At 36.4% G+C, this 26461-nt stretch overlaps 1 protein-coding gene across 7 annotated transcripts in view; it reads left to right on the forward strand.

Annotated features, from left to right (window-relative positions):
• The window catches only part of EIF4G3 (eukaryotic translation initiation factor 4 gamma 3), a 319284-nt gene that overhangs the window by 185884 nt on the left and 106939 nt on the right, over window positions 1–26461 (forward strand). For 6 of the 7 annotated variants that reach the window (XM_036256518.1, XM_036256520.1, XM_036256521.1 and 3 more), the window contains 3 exons: window positions 411–533; window positions 11900–12008; window positions 19325–20161. In XM_036256518.1, coding sequence (XP_036112411.1) covers window positions 411–533; window positions 11900–12008; window positions 19325–20161 — 1069 coding nt within the window. The remainder of the gene's footprint in view (window positions 1–410; window positions 534–11899; window positions 12009–19324; window positions 20162–26461) is intronic. The other variant, XM_036256522.1, reaches the window with a different exon arrangement.

Raw genomic sequence — 26461 nt, forward strand, 5'->3', positions numbered from 1 at the left:
ATTTTTTCATTTTGTTGGAGAACCATTTAAGGCCTTTAAAACTTTATTTTACAGAGTAACTTTCATATTTTTAAACTTTTGCGTGAATCTTGTCTTATGTTAAGCATTGTTAGTAAAATCACTCAATTTGGCAATGCTTACAAGATAAATGTTACTCCTTTGTCTATTTGACCTAGAAATTATCTAAGTCTCATTTAGCCTATTATTTTAATTAGTTCATGTCAGAGCTAATGGCCTAAATTTCTTTAAATGACCCCATATAGTTCTGTGATTGAAGTAGAATGAAATGTGATTTTCAGCTTCGATATCTGACAAGTTTTCCAGTTTTGCACCTATAGTACATTATATGCCTATAAATTTACTACATAGACACCCATCTGTAAATATGACATCTTATTGTAACCTTATAGATAAGAATTCGGGATCCAAACCAGGGAGGTAAAGACATAACAGAGGAGATTATGTCTGGAGGTGGCAGCAGAAATCCTACTCCACCCATAGGGAGACCCACATCCACACCTACTCCTCCCCAGGTAAGTCGGAGTGAGCCATGATGGATGATGGTGTGTACTTGTATAGTATAAATTCAACCGAATTCTTTTCTTTTTCTTTTTCTATAGCTACTTTCTGTACTTTCCATTTCCATCAGTTGTCTCATAGCCTCGAATATCTAAATGATATTTAAACAGACATATTGTTTTTCTTTACAAATTGTTAAAACTAGATTTTTATTGATAATTTTTCTGTGTGTTGTGTTCAAATTCAGAGCATAGCTGCTGCCACTTTTCCTAATGAATTATTGCATGATACCAAAAGGAGCTGCATTTCTATGGAAACATCATCATTAAATCAATGTTTTATATTTTTAGTATGGAGCCTTAGGAATTTAATGGTACACACTACATTAATGCAAACAATAAGGTTGAAAATTTAAAGATTTGTACCGAACAGTATTATTTGAGATGATTGTGTTACTCAGAGCATAGTTAGATGTATTAAAGGTACACCTCTTATCTTTTAGTACTACATAAATAAGATTCTTGAGTGGAGGGTGTCTTCTTTAATAGTTTACAGAGGTTATTAGTAAATTATGTCAGTTAAACACCTTTTTGTTCCTGTTGCAGAATGTGGTAGTCTCTGGGTGACATTATCTCAGTCTTCCATCATCTAAATAAGTATAATATATAACTATCTAGGTATGTGAATTGTAAGATCATATTAATGATTGGTAATAGGACTTTTCACCTTTTCCCGTTATTTCCCCAAGGATATTTCAAGTCTAGAATAATCAAGGTGGCCTTATATATATTTAATCTTATCTCTGGAAGGAAACATGGGACAAGCAGCATTTACACATTTAAATGATCTATTTACGTACTCTGTTAGGTAGGGGCATACTATAGCAAAAATTTAGCATGGGTTGTTCATGGCAGTTAAATTTTGGTATTTTTCCACATTAATTAAAATGTTGTTGTCAAGCCATATGGTTGACAACCTTTTTGTTGATTTCTATTGAAATTTTCAACTTGAACATATGGTAGTATATCTTTTTAATTTCCTGTGAGGTTGGTTTGTTTTTCTGTGATGTTCAAGCATAATCCCACCTTCTTCTGTTACCCTTTTGTCCTTAGCCACAGAAATCCTTTTGCTCTTTATCTTTCCCCACAGACCCCAGGCCTGAATACAGTATATGCATTTGTGTAAGCATAAAGCACATTAAATGTACATTTTATGTGATAAAGGCCTTCAGTCAGTAACTATAATGTTGGTAGTACTTTTTGAGTTGTGATGTTATCATGAAGCATCAGTTTATTTTTATTAGTTAATTAGTCATTTAATCCACCATTACCAATCTATTCCAAATGCACGAAATTCATGGAATGAACAAATAGCTTTTTTTACAGACATACACACTAGAAATATTTCACTTTCCAGAAATTCATAAGAGAGTAGTACATATAGAGTAGGAAAGGACATCTCTGGTTACTAAGGGAGGCTCAGTCATTGCTGCCTGAGTCTTATATTTTGTAAAAATGTTGACCCAATCTTTCAAAAGAAGCTAAAAATCTCTATGTAAAAAATCTGCAAGCTTTAAATGTTGACTACTAATTCTACTAACATAGCATTATGGCAGCCAAAGAAAACCCATTAGGTGTAAACTTAAAAGCTGCTAGTTTACCAATTTCAGCCTAATTCTAGATAGATCCTGAGCCACATTCTACTTGGTAATACTGCAGAAGAGACAACCCTTTGCATCAGAATTTATGACTGAATAGTAAACACTGTATTTCTTTTCGCTTTATGGATAACCTGCTTTAAACCACAATACATATACTGTGAAGAGCAAAGCCTTTTTCTGTCATTGAGGTTGTCATAGTCTCTAAGGGAGACAGAGGAAACTTACTAATATGTAACTGGTCCTCCTGTGAAGTGTATACAGGTAATTATTAAAGCAGCAAGTTGACCAAGTGGGACCGAGTTTCAGCTCCAGACTCAAATATGTTTGGTCACAGAAACGTGTCAGTGGTGGTATAAGTGAGATAGTACAGGGGAGAGGTTTAAAGCTTTGCCATAGAATCAGACATACTTGGTTTTAGATCCCTGTTCCACTACTTATTTGTGTAACTTTAACAAAGTCACTTAACATTCCAGAGCCTTAGCTTCCACATTTTAAAAAATGAGGAAAATAAAAGCTATCATATAGAATTATTATAAGGATTAAATAAGATCAAATACTTAAAGTTGCTTAAGCTAAGGGCATAATGAGCATTCAATAAATATTACCTGTATCAGTGTTGCAATTATTGTTACTTTATGAGGCACAGAGAATGACTGGAAGAGTCTGGGAGGCTTCACAGCAGAGATGCCATTTGATCTGAGTTCCCAGATTGGTATTCACGACATGAAAAGAGAGAGGGTAGCCAGGCAGAGGGGCATCAACTGCAAAAGCACATGGATGAAAGGAAACTGTCATTTCAGGTGATAAATTAGAAAGTCAGTTGAAGAAGAGGAAGCCAATTAAAGAAATATTCAGCAATTGGTTACTAAGTAATAATTATAAAAAGGGTTACCATATAATATATCATCTAAATTGAGACAGTTTCAGAAGTGAATGGGAATGCTATTAATCATTTTACTGGGATAAAAGGCATAAAGCTGTATTGTCCAGGTAACGAGGGATGTATGGTTCCCCTAGATGTGAGAGAGAGGGAAGGGTCAGTGGTGACTCTTCAAGGTTAGATGGCTGGATTTGTAGTAACACGTATCATGGATTATACATGAGGATGTCTGAAGAGGTGGATAATGAGTTTGATTTTGGCAAGCATTCAAGCCAAGAAGAGTTAATTGAGGGAAACTGCTTTGGGTTTATAAGAGGAAACTGGTTTTTGCTGCTGCTGCTGCTTTTCTCCCTAAAGATTTTGAATTTGAAATTGTCCTGCATCCTAGGTTTTAAAATGAGCTATTGATTAACTCCTGGAGATTTTATATCTCAAATATATAGAAAATATACATATGTGTATTTATGTGCTTATTAAGATTATCACACGCCCTGGCCGGTTTAGCTCAGCGGTTAGAGTGTTGGCCTGCGGTCTAGAGAGACCCGGGTTTGGTTCCCGCTAAGGGTGCGTGCCTAGGTTGCGGTTTGTCCCCAGCCCTGGTTGGTCATGTGGGTGGCAGCCACTCGATGTGTCCCTTCACGTCGATGTTTCTATCTCTTTCTCTCTCTTACTCTCTCTCCCTCCCAATCTGTATGAACAAAAAATGGAAAAATGTCCTCAGGTGAGGATTAAAAATAAAAGATTATCACAGATAGTGGTTGGTGCTGGATGGACATCATAGAGTACTAGAACACTTTGTGTTGGTCCCTACTTTGTCACTTAGATTTATGACCTTGGGTCAGAACATTGAGCCCTTTAAGCCCCTCTTTTTTTTGTCTCTATAATGAGGGATTGAACTATGTAATCTCAGAGTTCCCTTTTATGTCTTTAATATTAAAGTGGGAAAGAAGGGGAAATTTTTGTTACTTTCTGTCAGCATTAAAATCTCCCGGCTTATATATCTGTTGTTAGCAATTAGGCCCAAGAAATATTTCTATATTTAGAAATGTGCTAGCTGCCTGAAAGTCATTATGGAACCCTGTAGTTAGGTAAAAATAAATACATGATATTGCGTAGTCAAAAATTCCAACATTGCTTCCAAAGGGATGGGGTTGTATATCAAAATCACTTAATTTCTAAAATAAACTATATACCTTTCTTCCTCTCCCGACTCCCTTGTAATCTTTTTTCTTTTCTGTTAGGAATTACTCTTTTTTTTTTTCCTCACCCGAGGACATTTTTTTTTTTTTTTTGTTCAGGTAGAGCGGGAGGGAGAGAGAGGAACAGAGAGAGAGAGAGAAACATCGATGTGAAAGGGACACATCGAGTGGCTGCCACCCCCAGGGCCGGGGACAAACTGCAACCGAGGTACGCGCCCTTAGCGGGAACCGAACCCGGGTCTCTCAGGACCGCAGGCCGACGCTCTAACCGCTGAGCCAAACCGGCCAGGGCAGGAATTACTCTTAATAGTGAAACAGTAATAACTTGGGGAGAGATTCCTGTGCCATAGGGTGTAGGAGCAGAGAAAATGTTTGAAACTCTTGATTGCTGCCACATTTTAGGAAAAATAAAGCCTCTCCTGTCATTTGGAAAAATTCTAAGTCAGCAGGTGACTCAGTTTTTTGAACAGCTTCTTTTGAACTTGATACCTGGAAACCTTAAGAAGTGTAGAGCAGGCCCTGGCCGGTTTGGCTCAGAGGTTAGAGCGTCGGCCTACGGTCCGGAGAGACCGGGGTTCGGTTCCCGCTAAGGGCGTGTACCTCAGTTGCAGTTTGTCCCCGGCCCTGGTTGGTTGTGTGGGTTGCAGCCACTCGATGTGTCCCTTTCACGTCGATGTTTCTCTCTCTCCCTCTCCCTCTCTCTCCCTCCCACTCTATCTGTACAAAAATTGGAAAAAAAAATGTCCTCGGGTGAGGATAAAAAAAAAAAAGTGTAGAGCAGGATTGTTGGATTTCATCAGATCTGTCTCCAACAGGGGTTTGTCTTTTTTTTTTTTTTTTTTAAATTAAACCAAGGTCCTTCAGCGTTAGTGCTTATAGAAATTTCCTAAAACAAGAAAACAAAAATTTGACATAAGGTCACTTTTGAGATACTTTATCTCCTTTTGGAAGCCAATGGAATGAGTATGTTTTAAGTTGTTTTGGCATCTCAGTAATGATCCATTTATGAGTCACGTTAATAACAAATTTTATTATATTTTAATTAATTCTTTGTTTTTACTTGAAGTATGTTTTTTCATAAATCTTCAACAAATTTTGTGAAAGCCTTTGCTGTTATAGTGGTATGGTTTTACCTTAGATATTCTAAATCTGAATCCTAATTATGAAGAAAATGTGACTTAGATTTTTGCATGGATAGCAAAATTCCTCTCTTACCACCACGTACCATCAGTCACACAATGTATTGGAACTTGTAATCATCTGGCAACTATGATTATAGTTGTAGGGATCACAAATATAAGATCACAAGAAACTATCAGAATCAGTCTTTTGTCTGTCATTGAAAATGTATTTTCAGAATTAAAATGACATGAGTTTTGTATGTGTAAAAGTTACAAATCTTCTTTGGAAAATAAGAGTAGTGAAAGAAAATGTAACCCTAAATCTTACTGAGAGTTAACCATTGTTTTCTAGTTGGTGAATAATCTTCCAGACATTTTTTAGTACATATATGCATATATACATATCCATACCTACAATTTAATATATTTAGGTTTATGCCATTTTATAACTACCCCCTTCCCTTCCCTCCATTATCATGTAGTAATGTTCCCGTTTGACTATAGGTAATTGATGAGTATTCCTATTCTTTCCTGTTTATCACTCATGATGAACAACTTTACCTATTTTTGGGTTATGGTGTTGTGACCTTACCCTCCTTTTTTTTATCCTCACCCGAGGACACTTTTCCATTTTTTGCTCAGGTAGAGTGGGAGGGAGAGAGAGGAACAGAGAGAGGGAGAGAGAAACATCGACGTGAAAGGGACACATCGAGTGGCTGCCACCCGCATGACCAACCAGGGCCAGGGACAAACTGCAACCGAGGTACGTGCCCCTAGCGGGAACCGAACCCGGGTCTCTCAGGACCGCAGGCCGACGCTCTAACCGCTGAGCCAAACCGGCCAGGGCCATAGATTTTTTTTTTTTTTTTTTTTAAATCTCATTTAATTTTTATTGATTCATGGAGTCAAAAATGTTGATGCATACTGATTATTTGTATGTATGTATGATTTAGGTGTCTTTGTGCACATTTCTTTTGGGGTGATGATTTTTTTCTGAGTAGATTATTTTCTGATTTATAAGCATTCTTTACATGTTAAAGAAATCCCTTTGACATACCAGTTGTTCAAATGAAAACTAAGTCATCTTTAAATTCTCTTTATCTCACATTCCACAGTCATTATGTTAGCAAGTCTGATCTGGCTCATTCTTACCACCTTCATTGCTGTTATACTGTAAGCCACTTAGATCTCTCCCCTATACAACAGTGACTTCCTTACTTATCTCCTTGCTGCTGTCTTGCCTCTCCTCTGTCTATTCTTTTTAAAAAACTTTTTATTAAGGTAAATTTACACATAATGATCACCATAATAAGTCTAGTTAATATCTCTCAACCATACATAGTTACAGAAAGTTTCTTTTCTTTTTTTTTTTTTTTTTTTTTTTTATCCTCACCCGAGGACATTTTTCTATTTTTTATTCAGATGGAGTGGGAAGGAGAGAGAAGAGAGAGAGAAACATCGGGAAGGAGAGAGAGGAAGAGAGAGAAACATCGATGTGAAAGGGATACATCGAGTGGCCGCCACCCACACAACCCAACCAGGGCCGGGGACAAACTGCAGCCAAGGTACATACCCTTAGCAGGAACCGAACCTGGCTCTCTGTGGACCACAGGCTGACACTAATCGCTGAGCCAAACCAGCCAGGGCAGAAAGTTTCTTTTCTTATAATGAGAAATAACTCTTTTAAGAGCTACTCTCAGCTACTTTCAAATATGCAATACAGTACTATTATTAAATATAATCATACTGTACATTATATCCTCATGACCTATTTATTTTATAACTGGAAGTTTTTTACCTTTAGACTTTTTTACCCATTTCACCCACCCCAACCCCCTGCTTCTGGCAACCACCATTGTATTCTTGTATCTCTATGAGCTTGGTTTTTTCATTTGTTTGTTTTTAAGATTTATGCCCCGGCCAGTTTGGCTCAGCGGTTAGAACGTCGGCCTGTGGACCAAAGAGTCGTGGGTTCAATTCCGGTCAAGGGCACGTACCTCAGTTGCGGTTCGTGCCCAGCCCTGGTCAGGGTTGTGCAGGAGGCAACCAGTCAATGTGTCCCTCTTACATCGATGTTTTTTTTCTCTCTCTCTCTCCCTATCTCTCTCCCTCTCTCCCCCTGTATCTGAAGATAAATAGAAAAATATTCTCGGGTGAGGATTAAAAAAAAAGATTCCTCATATAAGTGAGACCATACGATATTTGTTTTTGACTTATTTCACTTAGCATAATGCCCTTAAGTTTCATCCATGTTGTCACACATAGCAAGATTTGTTCTTTTTATGACTGAATATGCATATATGTATATAGTTTATTCTTTAATAGGTTTCCCTTGATAGAATATAAACTCCATGAAGCTAAGGATTTTCATCTGTTTTAGGTACCAGTGGGTTCTCAATGTTTTGTACATGGAAAACACCAGGGGGAAACACACACACACCTCTCTAATGACTGAATGTAGGAGAATTTCCCCCACTTAGTAAAGAAGCATGTTTTTGTCCTTTTTCCCTTTATTATTATTTTACTTCTTGATGTTTCTCAGTGAGGGATGTACTCGGTTTTCCTCAGGATTTATATATGTTAAACATGAGATATTTGTTCAAGGATTATTTTAAAGTCATTGAATGGGTCTTTGAAAAATCATTTAGAGTCAGCCCATTGCATCCACCAATTCTACATCCGCAGAGTCAACCAACCACAAGTTGAAAATGTTCAGAAAAGGTGTTTTTGTTGCTGACATGTACTATGGTTAGGCCTATGTTGGTTGTGTCTGTACTGAACATGTATACTTTTTTCTTGTCATTATTCTCTAAACAGTACAGTATGACAACTATTTACATGGCAGTGCGTATTTTAAGTAACCTAGGGATGATTTAAAATATGCAGGAGGATGTGTGTAGGCTTTATGCAAATGCTACGTTATTTTATATAAGGCACTTGAACATCCCCAGATTATGATATTCATGGAAACTCCTAGACCCAATCCCCAGGGATACCAAGGGTCAGCTATATACCTAAAATGATGAAACACGAAGCATATAAGTAGCATCTTAAGGTAATAAATTACATCAGAATCTTGCTTATATTTATATAACTATTTGGAGTCCTTGGCTTTCTCTTATGAATTGTAATAGGAGTTAGCAAACATTTTCTTTAAAGGTCAAATAGTAAATATTTTCGGCTTTGCAGCCATAGTTTCTTTTATCGCTGCCGTTGTAGTATGAAAGCGGCCTTATATATAATATGTAAATGAATGGCTGTGGTTGTTTCAATAAAACTTTATTTATGGACACTAAAATGTAAGTATCTTTACATTTTTCTTTAATGTGTAAAGAAATATTGTTCTTTTGATTTTTTTCATCAATTATTTTAAAAATGTAAAAAGGTTCTTATCTCACGGGCAGTTTAAAAACAGATATGTCGTCTCTGGGCCATGGTTTGGTGACTCCCCATCCATAATTACCTCTGTATTTAAGCATCCTGTCACATGCAAGATTAAAATAGATAGTAAAGGAAGGTGGCCTCTGAGTAGGAAAAATGTGGGCTATGTAAAGAGATGAATTTTAAATTGTATGAAGAAGTACTTGAGGACAATTCAAGATTTTCTTGCCTGTTTCACCTGTTGGTAAGCATTCTGTTTAAAACCTTAATTCCTGCAGTATTTGGCCCCAATGTACCATTATCCCTTAAGACCAGCACTTCAAATTTAATATATAAATCTTTAACAGAATAGATACTCATGTAGAATTTTAAAGGAAATTAATTTCTTGGATACTGTCAGGTATTTAATATCTTGCCATATTTAAGTTTTTTTAGCACTGTATTTGAGTGATATTTTTTTCCCTGCCAATTAACTCTGACTTCCTGATCATCTTTACAGAATTATTTTATATTTTGATACCAATTGTCCTCTTAGAATTATTTTTATAAATTTTCATATTCACCTATAATGAAAGTGACTGAAGTGCAGTGATTTTGAAATTCCTTAAAATATTCTCAGTGTAGATTATATACCCAAGTTCTCTAGCTACCCAAGAGTGTCATTTCCTTAAGGGTATCAGAATTCATACAGCATTAGATGTGATGTTTTGAGACCCAATACCCAGTGTGTTTCCTGATTTTTCTGATTTACCAGTTTGATAAAATAAGCCATAATTGTTTGTGCTTTGGAAAGATAAGGAACTCTGTTATAACCGACTCTATAGTTATTTCATTGGGAGAGAAGAATTGAAATTAGAGGTTAAGCTAAAGTTTGAAACTATCCTAAATTAAAAATAATCTTAGCCCTGGCCAGTTTGGCTCAGCGGTTGGAGTGTCAGCCTGCACACCAAAGTGTCCCAGGTTCGATTCCCTGTCAAGGGCATGTGCCTGGGTTGTAGGTTCGATCCCCGCTCCTGGTCAGGGTTGTACAAGAGGCAGCCAATTGATGTGTCTCTCTCACATTGATGTTTTTCTCTCTTTCTCCCTTCCTCCCTTCCACTTTCTCTAAAAATCAATGGAAAAAAATATCCTCTTGTGAGGATTAACGAAACAAAAAACGAATCTAAAACAAGATTGAAGTATTGAATTATATAGTATGTTAATATGTTATTTTCTTGGTACTATCAGAGGTATAGAGAATAATAAAGTTGAAATTTTTAGTTTCTGTTCATTTTTACAGCTTAAGGAAATTGAGAAGTGATTTTCTATTATTTTCTGGCTATATAACTATGTACTGGATGCCTACCTGGATTTGGAACTATGATTTAACCATGTTACCATTTTTCTTATAAATGTTTTATGCATACTTAAGATCTTCTTAGGACTTTATTAATTTAAAAATGTCTGTGCAATTTTCTCTTTAATATCATTAAAGGTATTTTAATCTTAGATTGAAAAACTCTCCGATCTGTACATATTTATAGATATCAGTAGACTTTTATTGTCTTGAATATCTCACTTTACTTGTGGATGTCATTGACAACCTACTTTTAGCAATTACCCACCCCCCTTTTTCTTTTTGTTTATTATTAATTTCCTAGGCAATTGGAGTAGTTAATATTATCTTCCTTTTTGGTAAATGACATAATTTATAGCTCTTTCTTTCTTGGGATGTGGATAACTGCTTAATAAATGCTAAGTAGCATAGAATCTTTCCATAGAATTGACCTGAGTCTGTATTTTTATGTATAGCTATAAAGCCTTTCTAATTTTTGAATTTTAGTAATACAATTTTCCCCCCGTGGAACTATGGATTCAAAGTAGAGTGGTCATGGCTCTACTGTTCATTTATTTGGCTATGATTCAAAATGAAAATAGTAACTTCATTTTTTATATGTGGAAATATAATTTTAGCGGTCTTCACTTAGAAGTAACTGGAATATGTGCAGTTTTGTAACATAATGAATAGCTGAAATAACATAAATGATATGTCTAAAATGATATATTTTATTTTATATTCCCACTGTACATGAGACTTAAGTGACTTGAAAATGTTTTTATTAACTCTCACTTTTAAGGGGCTCTGTCCACCCCAAATCATCCATACCTTAATCCCACCCACCCACCCCAAAAATTCAAAACAAAACAAAGAGAAAATCATAATTATGCAGGGAGCTCTGCTCTGATAGCACCAATAGAATTCAGTGTAGGAGATATGTGTCAAAACCTTGACCTTAGATCTCCGAGGAGAGACACTGCTTCACTTTGTAGCTTTTGTGTAACCCTCAAATCCAGAACAAATACCTGCCTGCAGTGTGATATAGAATGAGTGTTTGTGTCCTTTCTTGTTCCCTCTAAGTTGAACAATGGCTGCAGGTTTTTCGACCTGATCTGCTAGGATTTTAATGGGTATTTTTTATTTCAGTTACTGGCTGAGTGAAAATCAAAGTTTCAGCTAAGTTCTGAAGAGCCAGATATTTTATTCTGATTTCTGTGAAAAGATATCATCCTTGACTTAGAAGCTAAAGACATTTTAAAGATGAAAGTGCTTTTAAAGATTTGGCAAGTTGCATTTTACTATGTGATTGTATGGACAAATGACAAGAATCACCCTTCAGTATTATTTTCTTGAATCAGTAACTGGTTTTAAAACCCATCATGCTTTGTTTGTCCTGCTTTTGGTAGATGAACTACTTTGCTAGGTAGATTATAAGTGAAATTGACCAAACCCCTTTGGTCTTTGGGAGGATGTTAAATTCCCTCTCAGATGTGCAATGTATTGTTAGGTTGAAAGCCTCTTTCTCCTTAGAAGGAACATTGCAGAATGCATTACTAATGATGTTGTGCAGTCTTCTCTTGCTGTAATTAATAGTAATCATCTCTTTTCCTTCCCCTTTCCTGCTGCCTCTTTCCTTTTCTTCCCCATCTTCCCATGTACTTTTTGAATTTATTAAACTGGCCTATGTATTTTTTCCTTTTTTTAAATTTTATTTTGTGATCTCCTGTCCCACTCTGTCTTCCCCACTTGGCCTGGATTCCATATTGCTAGTTTTTATGTTCGCACGTTCATTATCACCCTTTTTTGTACTTCAAATCCCAGCAGCTGCCCAGCCAGGTCCCAGAGCACAGCCCTGTGGTTTATGGGACTGTGGAGAGCGTTCATCTTGCTGCCAGCACCCCTGTCACTGCAGCTAGCGACCAGAAGCAAGGTTTGTGTATGACCGTTTTCCTCCCTCTTATCTTTAGTCTCTTTTTATATGAATACACTACCCTTAGCATTTAAGAGTGAGCGTAAGACATTTGAGGATTATTTAGATACCCACTTTAAACAAAGCTTTGAGTTTGGAAATTAAAGCGTTCAACATCTAGGGAAGTAAAGTAAGGGTGATTAATAAAACTTTTTTCTACATTTTATTAATGCCTCATTGTCAGTATATATTTATAAAAGCTTAGCTGCCTTAAACTTTTTCTGCAACAAGGTTGGGAGAACAAATCAAAGTATATATTGCTTTACAAGAAGAACACAGTTCTATTTATATTCAAAACGTTCCTGTCTCCTACTATTTTAAAAACATAAAATGTTTCTTCTTATATAAGTTTGGTTTTTAAGGCCTCAATTGGAGATAGTACTGAATTCAAATACTGACTCCATCATGCCCTAGCTATTTGGTCTCGGTGAGTCATTATGCTGTGTCTTAATTCCTTCACTTACATAATAGAATAAAGAAGACCTACCTCACACTTCACAAGGTTGTTGTGGAGACAAGCCTCATGTATGAAAAGTGCTTAAATTATAGCCATAATACTGATGCAGGAAACATACTAAGGTCTTTACTCCTATTGACTTTGAATGTGGTGTTCCAAATGTTTGTTGAAATAAATCCTTTTGGATCTATAATAGAAAACATTAAGGGAAATCGTGTGCCAGAAAGTGGAATATTGCAATCTGTCTTTTCTGCCTAGTTCGACTTAGGTTGACCTTAGCTAAAATTGGGAAACAGTTCTCACTAGGTACAGAGAAGCAAGTGACTTGGAGCATGCTATTTATGTTTCTGATCATTCTAAGACTGAATCAAAATTATATTAGTTATTTTTTTTGAACTATTTATTTCTTTAAATCCTTTAATAATCTATAGCTAGCTGTTAGTAAATACACTTTCTAAAAATTATTCCTTAAAAAGCATTTGGGAAATGGCACATAATCAAAGAGGAGGTATTTAATGTTATTGGTGTTTTACGGGACTGCAAGTTAAACACTTATAAACTTCTAATGTATAATTTCAGTATTGTTTATAGAATACAAATATAATACAATTGTCTTTTTTCCCTTGAGTATTGAGGAACTGAATAAACTTGAAGAGACATAAATCCTATGTTATATTTGTTTTATAAGATAGTTTTAGGCCAAAACAACAAATCCTAACCTGACATGCTTTTAATAGTTGCTCTGTCAAATAATTCTTTCAGCATTGTTCAAAGTTAGAGACTCCCGCTTTCTTAAAGCTAAATTTTGGAATATTTAAGTCATTTACCTTGCAGGGGTACAGGTCATAGGTATTTGGGAAAACTGCGTCCTACCCCTAGTGATAAAGCAGTTTTCAGTCAAAATTCAGAATGCTTTCAATTTGAGTGGAGAATAATTTTTAGGTTATTCCCTTCAAAACTACTTCATTACTTTTGTACAGTTATAACCATTTTGCTAGTTAGAATTGTGCTAAGCATATTGAATATTTACCATGCAAAAATGCCTTAAAATATATCATCTGTGCAGACTCTCTCTAGGTGGGCCATGATAAAGAATTCATAGTATTCCTTGATGATAGACGCAACCCAACCCGCTAAGATTTTTTAGGTTGTTAGACACATTTGTCTCATACAATCCTTGATTTTCAGGAGGAAGAATGCTGAATTCTAGGTTTCCTCTAAGCTTTTAATGCTTAGTGGAAATTTGAATAATAAAATCAACATTTTAAATCGACATATGATATAGATATGGGTGAACTGGAAAATATTTCAGGTTACCTTGATGAAAAGAAAAAAAACTTTCATTTTAAGTATATTTCATAAAACTGATAAGTAATTCTTTGGGACTACAACAATCTTCCTTTTAGTACCAGATATCTTTCTGAAAACTCAGTACTAATTACAATTTTCTATTTGAAATTCTAACAATAACTTGCCAGTATATAGAATAGTTTTTGGAGGAGTGTTTATTTATTTATTTTAAAAATTTTTTATTACTTTTGAGAGAAAACAACATGGATGTGATAGAGAAACCTCAATCCATTGCCTCCCATATGTGCCCTGACCAGGGATCAAACCCACAACCTAAGTATGTGCCCTGACCGGGAATTGAACCCATAGCCTATTGGTGTATGGAAACATGCCAAACAACTAAGCTACCTGGCCAGGGCTTCAGCAAATAATTTTTATGAAATGTAAAATTTTTAAATTATAGATTCCTTTTGAAATTGAAATAGGATATAAAACATGAAATTTTCAAAGATTGCTGTAATACCCGAATCAATAGATTTGTATTCTGCCATCAGATTGGTTTTTCTGTCTACTGGAAATGTTTTTTCTGATGGTTTCCATGTTAGCCCAAAGTCTCCAATAATTTTGAGTTACCTAAATTCCTCTTTTTTCATAAGCCTTTTTGTTTTCTAAATTGAAAGAATGTGGGATTTGAAATCATTTACAGGTTTTAGAACTTGTTACCTAGATGACCTTGGACCTGTGACTTAATTTGTAAATCCCTCAGTTTTCTCATCTGTAAAATATGAACGTAATCATTTTTACCCCAGTGGCAGTTGTAGGAGTTAAAGGACAGTGTGTATGTATGGTATCTGACCCAGTTCATGGCACATAATAAGTGCTTATTTAATATATGTCAGCTGCTATTAAGCTTGTTTTCTCAAGGTTTTTGACATGAACAGCTAGAGTGGTTACGTGATGACCTAAAGACACAGGAAAAGACCTCAACTCGGTTTATAAAGAGAAAGGCTATTGAATGAATTAAAATATTCAGCTGGTATTGACTGTATAAAGACACCACTTTAATGATTGTTATTTGCTGTTTTGGGGAAAGTACATTTCAGCCCAGTGTATTGAGGATGGCATGGATAATTAAATACAAATAAAAAGGTTTTTGTGCTTCAGTCCTAGTGCCCTTTTTTTTTTATCCTGACCCAAGGACATTTTTCCATTTTTTTGTTCCGGGGTGGGGGCATTCACGTGAAAGGGACACATCGAGTGGCTGCCACCCACATGACCAACCAGAACCAGGGACAAACCGCAACCGAGGTAGGCGCCCTTAACAGGAACCGAGCCCAGGTCTCTCTGGACCGCAGGCCAACGCTCTAACTGCTGAGCAATACTGGCCAGGGCTTTTTTTTTTTTTTTAATTGGTGAGGACATTTTTGCATTTATTTTCAGACAGTGAGAGAGAGAAAGGGAGGAAGAGAGAGAGAGAAACATTGATGTGAGAGAGACACATCGACTGGTTGCCACCCACACGACCCCAACCAGGGCGCGGACAAACTGCAACCGACATACTTGCCCTTAGCAGGAACTGAACCCAGGTGTCTCTGGTTCGCTGGCCGGCGCTCTAACCGCTGAGCGAAACTGGCCAGGGCAGTCTTAGTGCCTTTTGAAAGCATTTGGTGTTGGGTAGGTAAGGTGTTAGGTGAATGGTATTCTGTTGTAATTCAGTCATTTATAGCAGTGTACCTCAGTTGGGGTTGTTCTGGCATTCAGGACAATACTGTTTTCTGTGTAATGAAACTGTCCCCCATATTGCAGGATGCTTAGTATTCATGGTCTGTGCTCATTACATGATAGTAGCACCCTGTCAGTCACATGAGACTCATGACAACCAATAGGCAGTTGGTTCCACCACTGTATGAGAATAAGGAGTAGTTTGTTTCTTCTTTCCTATATGTCACTCATTGTATTTATTACATATAATGAAAAAGAAAAAATATCTCTTATCTCATTGTCCAGAACCATTGTTAATAAACTGCCCAAGACTTTCCCATCTGCATATGTTACTATTAAATATTTTTTATTTTTAAATTTTTATTTATTTATTTAATCCTCACCTGAGGATATGTTTATTGATTTGAGAGAGAGAGAGAGAAACATCAGTTGGTTACCTCCCACATGTTCCCCGACTGGGAATGGAATCAAACCTAGGTACGCCCCTGACTGGGAATCGAGCCTGCCACCTTTGGTGCATGGGATGATGCTCAACCAACTGAGCCACCTGGCCAGGGCAGTAGTATATGTTTTTTTAAGTTACCAAATTAGGCATATGTTCTACATACAGTTTTGTGCTCTGCTTTAAAAAAAAAAACTTTTATTACAAACTTTCTATATCATTAAATACTCTTTTAAAAGTCTATTTTACAATAAACTCATGTAAAAAATAAATGGACTGTAAAACATGAAAAAAAAAAGTCTATTTTAAATGATTGAATAATATACCATGATATGCCAGACCCTCATTTCTTCTTTCTTTAAAATTTTTTTTTCTTTATTGATTTTTAGAGAGAGGGAGAGAGAGAGAGAGAGAGAGAGAAACATCGATGAGCGAGAACATCGACTGGCCGCCTCCTGCATGCCCCCCACTGGGGATTGGGTTGGGCCCACAACCTGGGCATGTGCCCTGACCGTGAATTGAACCTGCGACCTCTTGGTGCGTGAGTCGATGCTCAACCGCTGAGCCACACCAGGCAGGCGGACCCTCATTTCTTTAATAAATCTCTCATTGTTACACATTTAGTCTGTTTCCTTTTCTTTACTATTATAGTGTTGCCTTAAATATTCCAGAACTATATGTCTTTTTTCACTCTTGCATGATTATTTTCTTAGAAAAAATTCTTAAAAATGGAATTCCCACAAGTTCCTAAAGATGGCCAAATATTATAAACATGTTTAATGCAGTATATTAGATTTCAAATTATCTTGGCTCTGCTAAGCATAATCTTAATAACATCTATTTTCTTTATTTAGATCTGTATTATACTTTTCAGCTTTCTATATTAGAGGTTTAAAATCTTATTTTTATTTATTGATTTTAGAGAGAGAGAAAAAAACATCAATTTGTTGTTTCACTTATTTATGCTTTCATTGGTTGATCCTTATATGTACCTTGTCTAGGGATTGAACCCACAACTTTGGCCTATCAGGACAATGCTCTAACCAACTGAGTCCCTCCAGGGCTCTATATTAAAGCTCTAATGAATAAGTTAAAGGACTTTTATGTCAGAATAAGGAGCTCTCAAAATAACTTTTTGTTTCTAATGTTTTTCATTAATGATAGATGTTTTTTCAGGTGTATATAGAAGTTTCAGTCCTAGTTCTCCTTTTGTTTGATTGTTTTTAGTATCACAACTTTTTTTTTTTTTTTATCCTCACCCGAGGACATTTTTCCATTTTTTGTACAGATGGAGTGGGAGGGAGAGAGAGGAACAGAGAGAGAGAGAGAAACATCGATGTGAAAGGAACACATCGAGTGGCTGCCACCCGCACGACCGACCAGGGCCGGGGACAAACTGCAACCGAGGTATGCGCCCTTAGCGGGAACCGAACCCGGGCCTCTCAGGACCGCAGGCCGACGCTCTAACCGCTGAGCCAAACCGGCCAGGGCAGTATCACAACTTTTATTTCCTGAAATTAATCATTGAATTGACATACTCTTATTGTTAATGTGAGAATTAATTTTTTCCACTGTGTAATTTACTATTCCACTGTGTAATTTACTGCCCTTCATCTAGATATGAAGAGTGTTGTTCTGAGGTGCTTTCACAGTGGTGTCCTGACATCTGGGTAACTAGCCCATCTGCAGTTACTCCAGTGAATTGGAAATTATTATTATTTTTTTATCCTCACCCGAGGACATTTTTGCATTTATATTCAGATAGAGCTAGAGGGAGAGAGGGACGGAGAGGAGAGAAACATCAATGTGAGAGAGACACATAGAGTGGTTGCCACCCACACAACCCCAACCTGGTCCGGGGACAAACTGCAACCGAGGTATGTGCCCTTAGCAGGAACCAAACCCAAGACTCTCCTGTCCACGGGCTGACGCTCTAACCACTGAGCCAAATCGGCCGGGGCTAAAAGATATATTTCTTCTAAATATTTTTGTTTCTTTCCTTGGCAACTTTGTCTGAGGATTTTGGCAGTGAGAGCCTATTGATCTTATTTCTCCACAACAATAAATAGGCGGAGTTAAATTTAAGAAGCACTGACCTTTGTGCCCATAAATTATAGTTTATTTTAAGTTCAGTAAAAGTAATTGCAGTGAATAAACTAGCCTTTTACAGCTCCTTGGTAACATTTACCGTCTGTTTATCTGATTAACAGAGCATATTTTCTTTGACAGACTTAGTTCACTACAGTTTATTGCAAAGACTTATTTTCTTTGATGCCTAAAGATTTCTGACAGAGAAAGTAAAGTCCTTTTCAGTCTAGATTGTATTTTAGTAATGCTTAAAATTTTTGTTTGCATTTGATGAACATACTCTTGTTTATCTGATTTTCTACTGGAGCCTATTTATTGTGCTAAGGAAGCACAAGATTAGGAAAAAATCTGAATCTCCTTTGGTTTCATCCCCACAAGGATGAATCACATGATCCGTTTACCTAGACTTTTCAAAGATGGAAAGTTTCATGAATTAGTGTTTCTTACATTTTCTGGTACCTTTATTATAATTATCAATTTATTTCTCTCTTGCTATTCTTTATGTGTCTATACAAAGACACATTTTACATATTCTCAAATGTTTCATACATAAATGTTCTTTTTTTATTGGACTTGATTATCTGAATATTAACTTTCTTTTCTCCTTAAATAATTTATTTTTACAATGAAGACACAAGACTAAATTTCCAATTTTATACCTTTAATGTTTCTGTTTATATACCTCTTTTGAAAAGTGAAAGTTAATTTCTAAATGAAGTTTTATGTTGAGGAACTCGATTTTACTGATAATAAATTCCATTGATGATAAATGAACAATACATGTTCTTTATAAAAATTCCCCAAAGTGTAGAAATATATAGAATAAAAATGTTAGTCTATAATTAATCTCTGTTTGCCCTTGAACTGTCCTGCCACTATAGTATATTCTTGATAGAAAAAATTGCTATAGGGAACAAGATACAGTTGAGATGGAAGGTATCTCTACCTTAAAGAAAAGCCCCACTCCCCTTCCAAGACTGGTTTAGCTTCAGTTTTGATGAGCTTTTTCATTGTACTCTTGACATAATAATTATTTGGTGAATTGATTCCTTATCTTTCCCCAAAATTAACCATATATGTATTGGAGACCGTGTAATAATGGGTGTAACTAGAAAAAAATTTCACAGTGTTTTTGAAGTGGCAGATGTCTAATATTTTGGTCTTTCTCCTGCTACCTATGATTTAGGGTAAGAGATGAAAAGAATTGGCCCAAAATAAAGCAAAATAATCTCTGATCCAAGAATTATTCTTTAAACTCTTTTTCTCTTTCTTTCCCAGAGGAGAAGCCAAAACCAGATCCAGTGTTCAAGGCTCCTTCCCCAGTGCTTAGGCTAGTACTTAGTGGGGAGAAGAAAGAACAAGTGGGCCAGATGTCTGAGACTTCTGCGGTAGAGTCCATACCAGAGCTTCCTCTGCCTCCATCACCAACTGTTGTTTGTCCAATTGCTCGAAGTACAGTTGCTTCCCCCACCTCTGCTGCTCTTAGTAGCCAGCCAATATTCACCACTGCTCCAGATGACAGATGTGACCTCTCCTCCTCAAAAGAAGACGCAGTTTCTATACCAAGCCCCACATCTTGCACAGAAACATCAGATCCTTCACAAACAGATATAATTGATGATGATATATGCAAGAAATCTTGTAGTGTAGCACCTAATGATATTCCACTGATTTCTAGTACTAACCTAATTAATGAAATGAATGGAGTTAGTGAAAAATTACCAGCCACAGAGAGCATTGTGGAATTGGTAAAACAGGAGGTGTTGCCATTGACTCTTGAATTGGAGATTCTGGAAAATCCTCCAGAAGAAATGAAAGTGGAGTGTGTTTCAGCTCCCATCACCCCTCCCACAGTTCTTTCCTTTTCTCCATCTCCTCCAACTCCTCCAGCTTCTCCTCCTGCACCAGTCATTGTTCCTGCTGCTGCCACTGATATTAGTGCTGCTGGTGCTCCCACTGCAGTCCAGAGAGTCTTAGAAGAGAATGAGAGCATAAGAACTTGCCTTGGTGAAGATGCAAAAGAGATTCAGAACAAAATAGAGGTAGAAGCAGACGGGCAAACAGAAGAGATTGTGGAGTCTCAGAACTTAAGTTCAAGAAAGAGCCCAGTCCCAGGTAAGGTATTCTGCAATTAATTATATGCTTGCTGAACATGAAAAAAAAAAAAAAAAAAAAGCAGTATTTGAGTTATTTTTTAATTGGCTACTTTCCTTGACTTCCAGAAACATCAAATGAATGCTGAAATTCCTAATCTGATTTCTTCAATGGTGTATTTATGTTTTAGTGCAGCCTGCAAAAGAGTTGCTTGCTCCATTGTCTAAAAATGCAAATGAAATTTCAAATATACAAAATGCCTCCAAGGTATATGTCACTCACTGTACATGTGTTTCTTGTTTTATTTTTATTTTTTGCCTCATTCATATGAATCAGTTACTCAGTGGTTAATTTTGTTGCTTTGGGGCTGCAAACCAATTAAAACTAGCATGGTTTATAGTCCCTAATCTTGTCTTCTCAGAATTTTAAAACCCATTCCATATTAAATTCAAAGGGACTCCTCTATGTCACACCTCTTCAGTCCTGGATTTAGGAAAGTAGCAGTCAGAGCGTCAAAGGTTATGACTGGTTCTGAAAAATAAAAGTGCCCTCTTTGATTGACTTGCAGATAAGTTCCATATTATCTTTTAAACATTTTTCTCTTCTCCTGTAATTATCATGCTATTTTATCATTAATGTTATCAATGTATTCTTCCCAATTCAAAATTATTCCTTTTTAATGTAGCATCACCTAGAATCTTAGGAAATAATCATTATATTTTTATACTTTTAATCAAAAGTTATCTGAGGCTTATCAGTTACTCTAAAGTCATTAGCACATAAGAATATGGCTTGTAACAAGTTATCATAGTCCATGTTCTGCAACATTGCCCTGTGCTATATAATTTGCTCTCTGTATGCCTGTCAGATCAAGTTACACAATTTGACAGTTGATCCAGATATGTACTGGGGAGGTTTAGTCACCAACGTCCTCAGTATTTGTTTTCTATTTTTAGCTCTCTAATAGGGTCGTTGGACAAATCAAAACCCTGATCCCTACTTTTGAGATATGGCTTTCCCACCCAGCTCAGTGTTTGAGGCCATTTCTTCCTGAATGTGTGTGGAAGGTTTCTGGTTTCTTGGAACAATAGAACATCTAGTTCAACACAATCGACCATAGCAGCAAAGCAAACAGTGCAAGGCAGTTAGGACAGGTAGAAACTTACCATAAATGTTTGTAAGTCACCTGTTTGCTCAACAGACTGGCTTCCATTGGCATTAGTATTCATAGTGTTATCACTATTTCAGGAGCCTTCTTCCTTAGTAGGGTGATGACCTGCAGCTTTTTTGTCAGTCACTCTTTGAAAAGACAATCTTGGTTTTGGTGTGACTACAGGTGATTGTACCCCAAAGAACACTGGTTTGTTAGAGAACAGTGATTCGTTTGATCATTGTTTTCTTTACACCCACCTGTGAGTTGTCATTTAACAACTAGTGACAGGTCAGTTCCACAAATAGGAGAAGCTAGTGAGAACAAATTTTAAATAAACATCAAATTTTAATTAAACAACAGAAAGAAAAATAAAGCAACCATATGGAATACAAGTCAAAGATACAAACCACTCTGCAGAACTGAAATAAGTGTAAAGCAAGGCTGTACCAAACTCATCCACTCAGCTCAGACACTCATTCTTCTGATAAGCAGTTGTCAGACTTTTTGTGGCCTGATAGTGCAAGGCGGTGCCCAGGGATAAATGGACAAACAGACTTGGGTCTTCATACTATGGTACTCTTTTTTTTGAAATGCAATACTCTTAGAATTAGTAATACCCCCAGCACCTTAGTGAGAGACTGGATAGATTCTTCATTGTAAACCAGAGGATAGCTAGAAAAGAAAAAAATATCTTTTGCTTGATTAAGGTTGAGGTAGAGGTTATTGATGTTAGAAAGTAAACTGTCTTGGCATTTTTCTGTTTTCATGAGTTTTTAACTTATGTGCTGTAAAGAAACTGGAAATTCTGTAATTTCCCTTTGTATCTTAACACTGTTCAAAATCCTAAGTAAATGAACTTCAAGAACCCATGAAACTCGAGCTTTTTTTTAAAATTAGAAAGCTACCAGAAACATTCCCGACTCTCTTGTTTCTGTATAAATATCTTTAATGTTATTGCCACAAAAATTAGCAATGAAAATTTAAATTATCATTCTTTTAGATATGTCCACCTTGAATTGTCATATTGTTAATGACTACAATCTTTACCACTTACTCTTTAACCGTATCTTACTTATTTTGAGAGGTTATTAAATCATAACAATTTAGTTTAGATACCAATCTGTTGTTTCTGATTTTGAGAGCAGTTCTTACTGTCTCACCTGAGGATGAAGCACTTTAAAGTTGACTTCAGAAATAATTTTCTTTTCACAGGTATGATACATAAAAATACACATTAGTTGGTACAGAAATACCTATTTAAAGCAGTAATTAAAGATAGACATCAGGGATGTGGTCCTTCCTCTTTTTCTGGAAAACACTTTCTTGATCATATTTCTGACTGGAGCAAAATGCAGCAGTTCTGGATGCTTGGGTGTTGAAGAGTAAGCCCTGTAAAATGAGAACTGTTTGTGTTTATCTTTCACATGTTCTGAAAGGCCTCAGAGATCGGCCAGACTTTTGATTGCTTGATTCATACAATCACTGCAACAATTCAGTGTGCAAAAATCTATATTAATTGGATGATTTTTTTAAGTCTTAGGAAGTCGTATTATGATTTCTGTGTATATTTGGTGGGGAATAAAAAAAGAGTTTCAGAACTTGTGGAAAAATCATCCTCACTCATCATCTAGGAATTCATTTTGTACAATTTCCTGAACAGGAACTTTTCAACTTTTAAAATTGCTATTTTTCTTTTTCTTTTGTTTTTTATTATCTGTTTGATATAAAATTATTTGAAATTATTTTGGCGGAGAGGTTTGTAATCTTTCTATTTTATCTTCTGTCTCTTGCTCATAGTGCATTGTTTCTTTGTATATTTTATAAATTTATTTTATGAACCCATCCTCAGCTAAATTTTCCTGGATGTAGATTGATGGCAAATTAGCTCAAAGCAGGTTGGTGTTTACTTTATTTACCACATGTCTTGGAACTTAATCTGAGTTTAATGTCCCAAATCTCCTATTTTCCCCTTCTGTTTTTTAAAAATAAAATGCAGTTGTTGTAATTTATTATTATTATTATTGTTGATTTTAGAGAGAGGGGAATGGCGGGTGGTGGGGGAGAAACATCATCAGTCTGAGAGAGAAACATTGATCGGTTGCTTCTCATACGTACCCCAACCAGAGACTGAACCCTCAACCTGGGCATGTGTTCTGACTGGGAATCAAACCAGCAACCTTCAATGCATGGGACATTACCCAACCAACTGACCCACACCACCCAGGGCCTAATTTCCTTTTATACCATAAACAAAGTGTGAAGACATACCCTGTGGATACTATTTTTCAGGATGACACAGTCCCTCTCTACCTAGCTGATACCAAACATTCTTCCTTGTCATTACTCTGTGTTGGTTCATTAGTTTATTTTGTTCTGTTTTATTGTTTTAGCTACCTTTCCACTAGGGCTGCGTCACTCTTTTAGGAGCCTTGGAGCTTTATGTGAGAATCTCAATTTCAACTCTTTCAATTTGTAGGGATTCAAGATCTCCTATCTCCCACATGGATGTTAAAATGTAAAGTCCTGCCCATGCCAGTTCTGCTCAGTGTTAGAGCATCAGCCTGTGGTCCAGAGAAACCCGGGTTCAGTTCCTGCTAAGGGCACATACCTCGGTTGCAATTTGTTCCCAGCCCTGGTTGGGGTTGTGAGGGTGACAGCCACTCAGTGTGTCCCTTTCACATCGATGTTTCTCTCTCTCTTCCTCTATCTTTCTCCTACTCTATCTGAACAAAAAATGGGAAAATGTCCTCGGGTGAGGATTTAAAAAAAAATTTTTTAAGTGCTTAGTTATAGGGACTGACACAGCATCCCACGTCCCAGTAGTGTATGTAGTGGCTGTAGCAGTAGTAGCAACTGATCTTGTTTTTATGGCTTCCAGGAGTTTCTCTCATAATCTTGTAAGCTCAGCTACGGTTGAGGGCTGGTTTCCAGATTCTGTGGGTTACAGAATGACAGATTTATTTCTTGAATGGAGATATGATTGTATGCTTTGAGTGATATTAATAAAATACTCTCTTTTGGTTTCCTTTTACTTTAGTATAAAAGGAACATACCTTAATTCAGGAAAAAAAGTTTTAATAATAACCTTTGGTTTCTTCTCTCCAGTAAGAATATTGAAAGTACTTTAAAAAGAATAAAATGTAAGTGAGCATAAAACCAGAAAAATAAAAATCTTTCAGTTTGGTTAGACTAACCTGAAAAAGACTAATTTTTAAAACCATGACTTGAAGGTCAGCAGCAGGAATAGGGAATTTGACATTTATTCTTGCCTTCACTAAACTACACCTGAGAAGTATTTGAAATATCCTTAGAAGATTAAGTTGCTGGGGTCAAAAATAGATCACCAATGGTTTGAGTGAGTCACAAGCGTCATCCCTCTCCTAATGTACACCCTTATAATTTAACTTCTCATATTCATCTGGATAAATATGTTCTGGAACCTTTGGAACAGGACTTCTTTAATATTCCTGGTTCCACATCATCTATCAAAACCAGCAAAACAATCCTTAAAGCAAGAATTCTTCAGTTCCCTTTTTCAGAGGCTTGAGTCTGAGTGATCCTTGGGAATAAGTAAATTAAAATTACTGGTTTTCCCCGTCTTATTTGTAAAAATATTTTCAATAAAGCTGCCTTAAAAGTACATTTCTGCCATGTCATTCCTTCCTACCTTTTTGTTACCTTCCACAGTAAAATCTTAAGCATTCTCTGGAAAATAATGGTGCTGGGTCACATTCTGCCTTTCATATGCTACAAAATGAGCCCAAACACCTGATGGTTGAGCTTACTATTGGCTCAGGTGCCAAGCCTTCTGGCAAACACTTTGCAATGTTCCTTCTTGCCTCTTCATGTGATATACACTTACCCACTGTTTACAATAGTTCATTCCTTTGCAACATGAGCCCCAAAGTTTCATTCAGTGCATATTAATGAACTTAGTCATGCACAGCTCCATGAATAGACATCGATTCTTTGTTCAGAATTTTCTCCTCTTTTCCCCAGATTTACCTGCTTCCAGACAGGGTAATCCAGACAGTTTAGGGAAATGCTATTATTTCAGGCAAAAAGGAACTCTTTTCAGGAAAACCTTGTCTTGTTAAAAGCTTTCCCTTTGTCCAGTATCCATCTTGACCTTGCACACAGTAGTCTTGAGGACTGTATCCAATACCTTTGACAAAGTAATTTTCCCCACTAATACAGAAAAATCTTTAAAATGCATTTCCTTCAATATATGTCTTGTCTATTGCTGTATTAATAGTACTTAGGCCCTGGCCGTTTTCGCTCAACAGTTAGAGCACCAGCCTACAGACCAATGAGTCGCAAGTTCAGTTCTGGCCAAGGGCACGTACCTCAGTTGCGGTTCATCCCTGGTCCTGGTCGGGTCATGTGGGAAGCAACCAGTGGATGTGGCTCTATCACATCGATCTTTCTGTCTCTCTTTCTGTCTCTCTTTCCCTCCCACTGATAATAAGTAGAAAAATATCCTCAGGTGAGAAATTAAAAAATATAGTACTTAGTAATTTAGTTACAACTGTAATAAAGTCACCTTACTTTGTTTACACAGCTTTCTTCGGACATCTCAAGCATTAATTTTATTATTGAAGCAATTATTCCTGGAGTTTAATTATTCCTATTTTGCTGATAACAAAAATAAGCCAAGGAATAGTTATTTGGGTTTCTCAGGTTCACAGGAAGAGTTACAACCGAAAAATGCCTTTACCTCACATTTATATTATTCTTTCTAACATGATTTCCACATTGCTATAAAGTTCTTTTAACATTTTCAGGATTTAGGGATTATACATTTATGCATGTGACCCAGGTTCTAAGGGAGATGTGAAAGTCTCCCTGTTTCAACCATAAATAGTTAATGAGGGTCTGGGTGCTGTTCTTGTTCTGGGGACTTGAGATTTATCAGTGAAGAATCCAAAAATCCCTGCTCTAGTTGGATCTTAGAAAGTCAAGTAGGGAAAGGAATCCTGGGTGGTGCAGCAGGTTATGGTATTTAAATAACAAGATGAGAAGTGTAGGCCTCAATAGAAAATGAGACGTGAGCAGAGATTGAGGAGGATGTGTATCTGAGCCACTCTTACGAAAATCTGTGATTTTTTTCACACCTCTTTCCTTTTGAGAAATAGTACTATACCCTATCTTCTCTATCCTTAAATTCC

This window comes from Molossus molossus, unplaced genomic scaffold (genome assembly GCF_014108415.1).
Source record: "Molossus molossus isolate mMolMol1 unplaced genomic scaffold, mMolMol1.p scaffold_m16_p_12, whole genome shotgun sequence".
NCBI lineage: Eukaryota > Metazoa > Chordata > Mammalia > Chiroptera > Molossidae > Molossus > Molossus molossus.